This window comes from Diuraphis noxia, unplaced genomic scaffold (genome assembly GCF_037042655.1).
Source record: "Diuraphis noxia isolate RWA-SAM2 unplaced genomic scaffold, SU_Dnox_SAM2 contig0005, whole genome shotgun sequence".
Classification (NCBI taxonomy): Eukaryota; Metazoa; Arthropoda; class Insecta; order Hemiptera; family Aphididae; genus Diuraphis; species Diuraphis noxia.
The window spans coordinates 23196735-23208909 of NW_028301715.1; the positions used below are offsets into that span (position 1 = coordinate 23196735).

The 12175-nt window shown below is 26.4% G+C and overlaps 1 protein-coding gene across 1 annotated transcript; it reads left to right on the plus strand.

Moving 5' to 3' along the window:
* Window positions 1-317: 317 nt before the first annotated feature.
* coro (protein coronin) lies at window positions 318-11797 on the plus strand. The gene is made up of 9 exons (XM_089228716.1): window positions 318-877; window positions 2565-2759; window positions 7260-7414; window positions 7483-7580; window positions 7659-7837; window positions 7894-8115; window positions 8183-8389; window positions 8452-8736; window positions 9153-11797. The coding sequence occupies exons 2-9, from the start codon at window positions 2565-2567 to the stop codon at window positions 9375-9377; spliced, it is 1566 nt and encodes a 521-aa protein (XP_089084842.1). The 5' UTR covers window positions 318-877; the 3' UTR covers window positions 9378-11797.
* Window positions 11798-12175: the final 378 nt, after the last annotated feature.

Below are 12175 nucleotides of genomic sequence, written 5' to 3' on the forward strand. Positions count from 1 at the left end.
ATTTTGTGGTATGTTCGCATAATAATAATATTATAAATCATTGAGTTTATCGTATTATTCTACATTTCTACATTTCTAGTATTTCTACATGTTCATAAATACATTATTCGCGTCAGACGTGCGCGACAACGACGACCACGGGCATCAACCGCGTCAACCGTAGCCTGCTTACGTTTACCGCTTTACCGCGATGCCGCCGCTCGCGTGGGGGTCCCGTGACGTTGGCGGCACTGCGGCCGTGGCGCTCGATGTCGCACTGGCCCGTGCGTCGTTGATTGTAAATAAACCGGCGGACGACCCCCGGCCGTCCATCCGTCTCACCGACTCAGTAGCCAGCCGTCGCGTTTCCAACTCGCAAACGCCAAATATGGTAGAGTGATTCAGTGATATTAGACGGGGACCTTTTTTTTTCCCTCCGATTCACGGCCAGTTCGCCGCGCCGTTCAGCCGTTGCTTAATATTGCCTTCTCCCCCCGCATCGCGCGGTTGAAACGACGTTCCGGTTATCTTGTCCGTCTGTAATATTTATTTGGTTTTAAGTATTTATTTATTTATTTTTTTTTTTGTCAACTCGCACACATTATAACAATTTATTACTATATAAATAATATCGTCGTGTGATTCCGTTGATCGACGATATCACGCGAACTTTGATACTTTTCAAAATAATATAATATTATTCTCATCCGCTAGCGGACCGCTTTACACACCTCACGTCTCCGCCACACGCACACACTCACGGCTGACGCTATACACATACACTTGGCTGGACCGCCGGAGCTCCGTTAGCAGTTTCCGAGATAACGCCGGGAAAATAATATATCAAATATTGTACAGATTATACTCGAGAGAAATTCCCGTTGCATGAGTCACCGAGGTGAGTTTACGTTAAGCGATTTGTCTTGTAATAAATTATACTGTAGTTGTGCCCAAGTCAAATGGAATCATTTTTTTGATCCAATAGGAATTATGTGCCTAGGTTGCGGTATTATCATTATTAATATTGTGTGTTTAAATACATATAGCTTACTAAAATGTTGCCCGAGGGCGTGAGTCATGTTACACTGTTTTCAGATTACTCACTACGAGTTTCTCTGTGTGTCAATTTTATTTCATTCCTATTGATCAACGTGTATACTTGATAAATGATAATTGGAATATAAAATGCCGACCAGATTGTCATACTTGTCTGTTAGTTGCTCGTTCATTTTTTTTTTTTTTTTGAATCCGTTTGAATCTTGATGAATATTTGTCAATGACAAAAATGTAGAGGACATCTGTCTATTTACACAAATTTTTTGGCATAAGGACAAGCTCAAGGATTAGCAAACTTAAGAATAATTAAAGTTCACTTTTTAGTTTTTACCAAAAAAAAAAACCAACTGTAGAGATTATAATTGTCTGGTTAATTATTATCGAGAGTCAATATTTTGAAAACCTGCAAAATGTTTAAAATTAATTTCTATAAGCAATCATTACTAATTTGTATGTAGTTATTTATTTTATTCCTTCATTAATTTTATTGGGAAATGGAAAAGAACGTTTAGATAGGTATTGTAGGAAATCATTAAATTTATTGGTTCTCAGTTTTTATTTATACATTTTTAATTTTAGATATGATTCGATTCATTTAAACAAATTTTGTTCAAAAACCAAATATTCTCTGAATTTATCTGATCACCTTTTAGATATTATTTAAATTAACTGAATTACCTATGTGAATATTATTGTGGATATTTTTTTATGGAAAACCCACAACATAATGTTCACTAGTTAATTTAATTTGACATCTATGATTGAGTTAGGTAGTAAATACAAATTTAAACAAAATTATAATGTAAATAATTAATACATAGGCTGATTGAATTTTTATACTGAAACAAGAGTAGTATTCATACATATTCAAAGCCATCACATAATATTTTTAAGTAGATTTAGATTTTGAAGTTAAATCCAGTCTTATGTAAGGTTTTGTTATAAAGTTGGAGATAATTGTGTTATACATTTTGAGAAAAAATTATCACAGGCGCTCGTGTACATTATAGTTCTTATAAATGCATTTATTTACAAAAAAATAATGATACTAAATGTTATATGATTTTTCTTATCAAATTCGATTTTTCAAATTGTTTGTGTAACTTTAACATTTAATATGTGTGATCAAGTTTACAATTACACATGTGTTATAGGTTTTTAATAATAATTGTGTACTACTAATTTTTTGGGGAAATTACCTATTGTAACCATGAATTCAAGTCCAAATTATGGTTTTCAACCTTCTTAAATATGCTTTTTAGAAGTATTTTACAATGAGTTTACAACTTATAAGTTCCTACATATTAAACAGTCTGGTCAGGTACATTACACTTGCACACCGTGGTCAGTCATACATATTTTGTTGTACAATTTATCAAAACCATGAATGACATTAAACATAATGATATTTGAGGAAAAAATAAGTATTTATTATTTGTATGTCTATATTGCATTTAAAATAATTTAGATGTTGGCTTATCCTTATGCTGTTCAATAATTTAATTTTTAATAATTTTGTTTATTTACAGATGTCTTTTAAAGTAAGAAGTAGTAAGTTTCGTCATGTTTATGGCACAGCTCTAAAACGTGAATATTGTTATGACAATATTCGAGTGTCCAAATCTTCTTGGGATTCCACATTTTGTGCAGTGAATCCAAAATTTGTAGCCTGTATTGTTGAATCAGCTGGTGGAGGCGCTTTTATTGTGTTACCTCTTTCAAAGGTAAGTTATCCAAAATTTTTAAATTTGAAAGTTTATGTATATATGTTAAATAATTACGCATAGAAATTGAGGATGATGTTCTTACTATTGGTACTTATATTAAAATAAAATATAACTAAATTAGGTACTAGTGAAGAAGTAATTATAAATGTTTCATATTTATAGATACATATCAATCAAAACCAGAACTTATTTCTCATTCCCATGAATCTGTTCTCAAATTTTTCTTTTAAAATTAGTTATCCAGGCTTTTATTATTTTCTTTATTAGTTCATTATCATTAGAATAAAAACAAAACAAAATTGCTAATTAGATCGAAAGTATGCCAAACTAAAACTAATTTTACTATTCATAGGAAAAAAGTAAAAGAAAATTATAAGTATATTGTTGGCATAAATTGGTACTTACAGATTATTTTGGGTTGAATATGATAGTTATTAATGTAATTTTTTTAAACCACAAATAATAATAAAGAATTAAATATAAATTTTATCTTTTTATTAACAAGATAGTTTACATTGTGGATTTAATTTCATCATTAAATTGAAATTTAAGTAGTAAATTGGAATGATGTTTTAGTTATTTCTATTCTATGTGAACTTTATCATCGACACCAAATATGCATTGTAATTTGATGATTTGTATATCTATCGTAATTAAATATGATGTCATAGTAAAGTAGCTACACAAGTAGCAACTACATCAGAAACAAATAATATTATCGATAAATGTATCAATATAATAATTTAATATTGTTGGGATATAGTTGTTGACTATCTTGTTATGATATTATAATATTATAATCATTGTAAGATATTATACGATATCTATTTCTAGAAGGAAATAAAAAATTGTATATACCTACATTTTCAACAGTTTTTTTTTTTTTGTCAACAACTTTTATTGTAATTTATTAATTTATTTTTATAAAATTATTACTGTTTTAGAAAACAAATATTTTGATAGGATTTTAAAATATAGTTTTGTTATAACAAAAAATTTATATTTTTAGTGTTATATAAAAATGTAAGTTAGTTTATATATAAATTAAGTATACTTGAAATAATTGTCAAGCTGTCTTATAGTCCCTGACTAAAAGGCAATAAAAAAATTAATTTATGCATAGATTTTATTTACAATTGAAAATTATAATATATAGGTATTAGATTTGATAAATACTTGATAATATATTTTTTATATTATTTTTATTTAATAAAAATTGTTTTTGGGAAACTTAAGCTACAGATCTGGAAATCTCTTTTTAAAAAATTAATTAAATTAATTAACAATTATGATTTCCGTTAAGTGGATATTAAAAAAAGATTAATAATCAATGCATAAATAAATGTTGACTCAAGTTATCCTATTCGTAATTGATTTGCGACTAGATTAAAAAAAAAATGAGTCACGGCTCGTTATAGTACCTACTACCTAGCTCATGATGGCAAAATTCACAACTGTAAAATCTATTTTATGCATATTAATGCTTATAACTTATAAGTATACAAAACTTTAGCTGAGTTCATCCATATTTTTAAGACAAACATCCAATAACATCGTAATTAATAAGTCTGTACGGTGCCTTGTATTTATTTTGATTCGTTTATTTTCTGTGGTCAGCACTCGACATAATCAGGGCAACCCCACTCAGTGACGTTGTAAGCCTAAAATTATTTATACATAATAACTGTTCATTATGATTTCTATATTTAAAGTTCTCTCAGGAGATTAAAATCATCAAAAATACATTTGAACAGTTGCCGTGTGCAAAATGCCAATTTTTCCTTGCACTCAATTTGTAGTATTATTCAATATCGATATTTTTTAATAAATATAATTTTGTTGGTTAAGAAACAATAGTATAATATATTATTGTAATAACATGGTAGTTACTATTTATCCTATTAAAAATATTACTTTTCTTAATTAGTTAAATTGACACATATTAAAGAGTTGTAAAATGTGTTTAAAAATATTTAATATAGGATATATCATATAGGTATACTGTATACTATACTATTATTGTTAGTTATAATTTTTAACATATAGATAAAAATATATTTAAATAAAAATTTATAAAATAACTGTGCATTTTAACAATATTACGGCTATACTGGCCAATTACTTTCATTCAGTACATTTTCAATGTATTTATCTTAATGGAATGACGTCATAATTAATATTCATGGTCCATACAAACATATTGCCAAGAAATAAGAATATGGATAGAATAAAAATGATGGACCCCCTACCTATATAAATTAAATGAACAATGCTAGCCCATGTTTTGTTATTTAAACTATTCGTTTATATTGTATTCAATTATTTCAATGGCGTTCTACGAAAGAATAATAATAATGTACCATATTTTTTGCATTTTGATAGAATTCGTATTTGTGCATTGAAAAATTGGTATTCTAATTGCATTGATGTTATTGTTTTTAATGTTATATTGAGGAATATTATTATTTATTACATGAGACATAACATGCACTATGTTACATTAATATATTATTTACAAATATAATCATGTACTTGGAACAAAATAAAATCATTATCATCATTCATATTGTACATTACTACATTAGTATGAAATAATTTATTTTACATAGTTATCGATGGTACATTTATACCGATTTTTACTAGAAGTGACTCATATCACTAAGATATGACGTGTGTACACTTATTAAACTATTTTTTATTTTTTTTGTTAATTCAAAACAATAGAACAGATTATATAGTTTCCTTATAGTATTTTTTTGTATCATTACTTATTTTGTAATACCTATGTGGTTGGATACTTTATAAATCATAATTTATAAAACCATTCCGTCCATAACAGTTGTGTTTTTTGTTTGTTTGAGTTACACAAGTTAATGTAAACGTATATTTATAAACTCAAAGTACTATATATATATAGTTACTGTGTAATGTGTATACATTTTTGATTCTGAGTGAAGCATACGTTAGTGGTTTTTAAATTGTTTATTTTGACATTATAATTTTTTTTTAATGTTCTCATTTGATGAATGTAGCTTAAAAATAAGAAATTTAACAAAAGCAATGTTAGTGATTTTGTTATAATTGAAAAATATTAAGAGGACCCCAAACCCGCATGTGTTGTCTCCGTCGTACAAGTGCGTAGCATAGCAAATTTTACACTCAGCAGATCACGTTTATCTCCGTTATTTTAAAATTTAGAATGAATTGACCTATTATAAAAATTAAAGGCAAGATTATTACCGAGTGCATCTCATAGGCTTTTTATTATATTTTAATTTTAAGCCGAGTTATGAGTATTTTTAGATATAAAAATTATTTTCAATTTTAAAATACTCATTACTCGCTTTAATATTAAAATATAATAAAAAGCCTATGAGATGCACTCGGTAATAATCTTGCCTTTAATTTTTATAATAGGTCAATTCACTCTAAATTTTAAAATAACGGAGATAAACGTGATCTGCTGAGCGTAAAATTTGCTATGCTACGCACTTGTACGACGAAGACAACACATGCGGGTGTGGCGTCCTCTTAAAGGTTGAAAATGTTTACCTATAATTTGTATTAGTATACATCAGAAAATATTCAAACAATTTGTTAGATTGCTTACTCATATTTAAATTTTGAAAGTTGCTGACAAGATTGAATTAATTGATGTAGTTATTTATATAATACACAACAAATATTTTTTGAAATTTATCTTAATTAAATTCTTAGTTTTAGATATTGTAATTAATAATTTTTATTTGAATTCAAGGTTATTTGTGTAACAGTGTAACTTCATATTATATTATGTAAAAATAATATATAGATCAATAGATCTTGAATATTATGGAAAATCGAACTTCCCCAGTTGCAACGCCATATGTTATTATTAGATTGATTAGGGTTTCTACAGAAAATATTTTTAATGAATCTTTGAGTGGTTCTTATAAATTATATTATGTATTATTATTAAATATTTTGTGAAAGGAAACTATTTCGGTTCTAAATTTATTTTAAGAATAAAATAATTTATTTTAAACTTCGCTATTGTAACTAAATATTTTGTTTTAGGTTTATGATAGATTTCAGGCTAATTATTTATAGAAGACGTGTACTAGCTATAGCTATTTTCAAAAGGAATTTTTGTTAAATTACCAATACTATGTTTTATTAAAATGTGGCTAGCTTTACAGAACAGTTTCAAGAAGTTAGCTCATTCCTTAAAAAGCTTATTTTCTACGTAAAATTAAACATACTTTATTTATAAATAATTTCCATATTTAAATACTTGTTGTTCACTCTAAATGGAGAAGAATGGATATCCTCATGACCTCACCTATGCCCGAATCTTTATCCTACATCTGAATATGACTATTTTTGTTATTACACACTTGCTAATTTTATACAAAATGGAATTACAAAAGAAAATATCAATATTAAATAATCGAAATTCATTTAATTATTTTTTTATCACTTGGAATAATATTAACTCCAAGATAAATGCTTTTTTAGACTGGTCGATTACCCGCTGACCAACCTGTAGTTGGTGGTCACAAAGGCCCAGTGTTGGACATAGCCTGGTGTCCTCATAACGATAATGTAATTGCTAGCGGTTCTGAAGATTGTGTGGTAAAAGTTTGGCAAATTCCCGACGGTGGAATTTCACGGTATGTGTACATTTTCATTTTATTTTTGAAATTATTTTATTTTATTTGAAAATCAATTTTTTATGTAGGACATTGACTGAGTCAGTAGTAGATTTAATTTATCATCAAAGGAGAGTTGGTCTGGTTTTATGGCACCCAACAGCTCGAAATATTTTATTATCTGCTGGTAATTTTTTTCTCCTTAGTTATGAATTATTTATTGTAAAATTGTAAAATGTAATATTTATAATTGTTTTATTTATAGGATCTGATAATCAAGTGGTAATTTGGAATGTTGGTGTTGGTGAACCACTTATTCATATTGACTGTCATCCAGATATCGTATTTAGTGCTTCATGGAATTTTGACGGATCACAATTACTGACAACATGTAAAGATAAAAAGCTGAGGCTAATTAATCCAAGAAGTGGAGAAATTCTGCAGGTATACATTTTAGTTAATTAATTAATAATATTTATATTTATTTATAATTATTTTAGGAAGCAATATGTCATGAAGGTAGCAAAGCATCTAGAGGTATATTTTTAAAAGGAGGCCTTATATTTACAACTGGTTTTAGTAAACTTTCTGAAAGACAGTATTCATTGAGATCTCCTGAAAAACTAGATGATCCTATTGTTATGGTTGAATTAGATACAAGCAATGGTGTCATGTTTCCGCTGTATGATCCTGATACTAGTATGATTTACTTGTGTGGCAAGGTAATGTGCTACTTTTAATGATGTTTTATTATTTGTAAGATACATATTAATAAATATATATTTTTAGGGGGATAGTGTTATTCGATATTTTGAAATAACTGCAGAGCATCCATTTGTCCATTACATTAATACGTTCCAAACACCGGATCCTCAACGAGGAATTGGTATGATGCCGAAACGTGGTTGTGATGTATCCATTTGTGAAATATCAAAGTTTTATCGTTTAAATAATTCTGGACTCTGTCAAGCAATAAGCATGACAGTTCCAAGAAAGGTAACTTATTTTATTTTTTATTTTTTAAACTTAAAAATTTTAATTGATTTTTATATTTTTAGTCAGAGTTATTTCAAGAAGATTTATACCCAGATACTATTGGAGATATTCCTGCTATAGATGCTGAAGATTGGTTTAATGGTCAAGATGCTGAACCTATTCTCATATCATTGAAAGATTATCATCAGCCAACACGATTACCTACTGCTTCTGAAATGAAGGTTGCTAAAAAGCCAAATATATTGGATAAACCATCAGCAAATAAAACAGTCAAGTCCAGTTCAAACAGTACAACAGCACCACCAGTAGCTAAACCACAATTTAATCAGCCACAGCAATCAATTCCAGTTAGTAATAATAATAACATTTAAAATATTGTTAAGTAATTTTTATTAACTAATAGTTGTGTTAGGTTGGATGTCTACCAAAGCAGTTGGTAGTGTGGTCGTAGTGCAAAATGTAATTGCGATTAGTATGCTTTAGGTTGTAGCAGTTATTTTTCACTGCATTGGTGAACACTTGTCTTAGGTTGATTATTATGTCGAAGAATTAAGATGTGATAGGTTTTTTATCAATAATTTATGTACTTAACTAAAAATATAACGGACTTATCATTAGCCATTATTCTTAAGTATTATTAGCTTATTATTGGTTCACTAAATTTTTAGCAATTTCATTGTTTATGCAACCAGTCATAAAATCATTTTTTTTATGTACATCAAGTTTTTGTAAATTTTTTATATTAAGTATTATTTACTTTTAGGATGATATTGTGAAAGAATTTAAAGAGGAAATTCGGAAGTTAAAAGCCATGATCGTCAAACATGAAAACCGTATTAGAGCTTTAGAAGCTCGTGCAGCTGAAGATACTACTGATGCAGCCAAAGATAGTGGTGATTCTCTTGTTCTAAAAAATAATGACCAAAATGATGTGGAAACCAAAGATAATGATACAGAATATGTGGACACTAATGACGATGATGACTAATTGTATGATTTAACAATATTTTTTTAAACAATTATAAGGAACTTTGAGATAAACTCGGTGTATTCCGGTTATATTTGATATATTTATAACAATTTACATTATTTAATTACAAAATAACATGCTCAAAGTGGTTACAATTCTACTTTTCTCTAGTCTTCAGTGTGTGTTTTAAAAAAAATTATTATCGATATAATATATTAAGCTATGTTCCTTTTTCTCTCAATTTGTAATTGTCCTTTAATTTATAATGAGCTATATTATTATTTGTATTCTTTCAGCACTTTTTATTAACACACAATGTTAATTTACTAAATTCTTATTGAATAATTTGAATAATTATTCCCAACTAAAAATAATGTTCAACAAATACTAGTTGTTTGGTTGAATTGTTCATTTACGCATAAATACAATTTTTTTTAGTTAAAAACATTGATTAATAGTTTTGAAACTTTCAATTGTCTGATTATAGACAATTATGTTAGCTACAAAACAATATTAAATTTCTATCAACATCTAGAACTTTTAATTAAAAATGTGCTTCCAAACAAATTTAGCTATTCCATGAATCTCTAGTCTTTTAATAAGCGTTACAATAAATATTGGAAACAATATAATATTATTGCAAATAAATAAATGCTGGGTTGAATACAAATAGTTTTTATGAAACTATAATAATGTTTTTGTGCTGTTAGAATTCAAAATGATCTATATAACTTTGATAACAGAGACAATTTTGACTGTAAATTATAAATATTGTTTATTTTAAAAAAGAAGCCCATTTATTTATAAGATATTGCAACTAAGTGCTTGTATAAAAAAAATTTGAAAAACTTAAATTCAACATAAAATATTTTAAACTTATTAATTTTTTTTGATAAGCGTTTTTGATTAATTTAATATATATTTTACTTTTAACAACGAAATTGCATTACTTTGCTATACCTTAAATTAAATTTATTAATTATAAAATAGTAACCCAATTATTATTTTAGTTTTCATTCTGTCCGTAATATGATATCAAATACAATAATTTAAATAATATTTATGCATTGATATTTTGATTATATATAATATCTATTGCATTTTAAAACATACTTTTATTATTGAAATATCTAATATTACTCATATCTATGACCAAACATTACAGCATTACAGTAAGAAATCATAATCAATTCCCATTAAAATATTTAAATATTATTTGGTAAAAAATAAACATTTATATAAAGTTTTAACAATCATTTACGATAAAATTGGAATGGTCTTGTATTAATTTACATTTTTTATTTTCCTATCATGCATTTAATAGTTTTAATTTTATAAATTGATAAATAAATATCTTACAATATTCAGACACAATATTATTTTGTGATACAATCATTGTAGTTATTGCATACTATTATCATAGGAAATTCTAACAAAACTTCACTTGTTATTTAAAACAACAACATAACAATGTTTGTTTTTTTTTTTATGATAGAATATATTTACCAAATAATGTATTAACATTTCTTCAAAAAAATGTTTTTTATTAAAATAAAAAAAAAACAGTACAACTTTTTTATGATAAACAGGGTGCTTATGCGAATTTGAATATAAATAAAATAACTTATATATATATAAAAAAAACTCAAGTGCCAATTTTATAATAACTCAGCTTTAATTATTTCAAATTTTATAATAATCAATTGTACAAATGCTCAACCTGTTTTCTGATTCTTAAATACTACCATTAAAATGCAATCGATACTTCAGTAACTTTATCCCATATACCTTTTACCATACTGAGCATCACATTATTGTGTTAAGATAAATTCAGAGTTAATATGTTAGAAATAATACTGTAGTTTCTTTCATTTATAATTTTTTTAATTCATATGTAAATATATTATACTTTTAATACATTTGTTATCTATTTTTATACATTTCTGTAATATGTTTGTCATTTGAATGTATTATTATTATTATTATTATTATTTAAAACTATTAGTTAATGGCTATTTAAACATACAAATTTATATACGAATATATCTGAACAAGGATATTGCGCTTTTTTTAATCCAAATATTTTAACCATAACTTCTTCCCTTATGTCTTACCTACTGTCAACAGATAGAATTTAAAATATCTTAAGTATAGTTGAAAAATATTGTATTTTGTTATGATAATAATATACATTGTGTTTTTTACTCTTTTCTTATGTATAATATATATATATTATGTATTATATATTATACAAATGTTTGTATAATATTAGATTAAAAATTTTTGTGTGTTTATGTGTGTGATCAGATCAGATAATGAACAGAGTGTATTAAACTTTTTGAAAACAAATTGTAAAACGGTTTGAATTTTCATTATTTATTTATTTGTATTGTATTGTTTTGTTGAATATATAAATATGTTCAGTGATGTGCCATTTACACACAGTAGTTGTGTATTTTTGATATATGACAAATAATAATTTGTAATCAACCTATATTTATGTTATCACCTTTCATCCAGAAATTTAATTAGTTTTTGGTGTAAACATTTGACAGTCATAAAAAAAGTGGCATACATTGAACAAATATGCCTACTATATTATCTTAATTATTTCTTATGAAATGTATTCATGACTATACATAGGTCAGCCTATCTCACACAAGGATTTTGAGATTTATGATGAAAATCGAAAACAATTTGGACTATATTTAATGTTAATAGCTTATTTTTTTAATCCCTATATGTAGCTAAATATTTATTTTAATGGTTGTCATTGGTTACATACATGGGCGTCCACAGAAATTTTTCTAGAGGGG

Bases quoted from the DNA above. Each gene is read 5' to 3' on its own strand.
- coro (XM_089228716.1), top strand. From the start codon at position 2,565: ATGTCTTTTAAAGTAAGAAGTAGTAAGTTTCGTCATGTTTATGGCACA. The intron at 8,390-8,451 runs GTAACTTATTTT...TTATATTTTTAG, and splicing joins GCATGACAGTTCCAAGAAAG to TCAGAGTTATTTCAAGAAGA. The intron at 8,737-9,152 runs GTTAGTAATAAT...ATTTACTTTTAG, and splicing joins AGCCACAGCAATCAATTCCA to GATGATATTGTGAAAGAATT.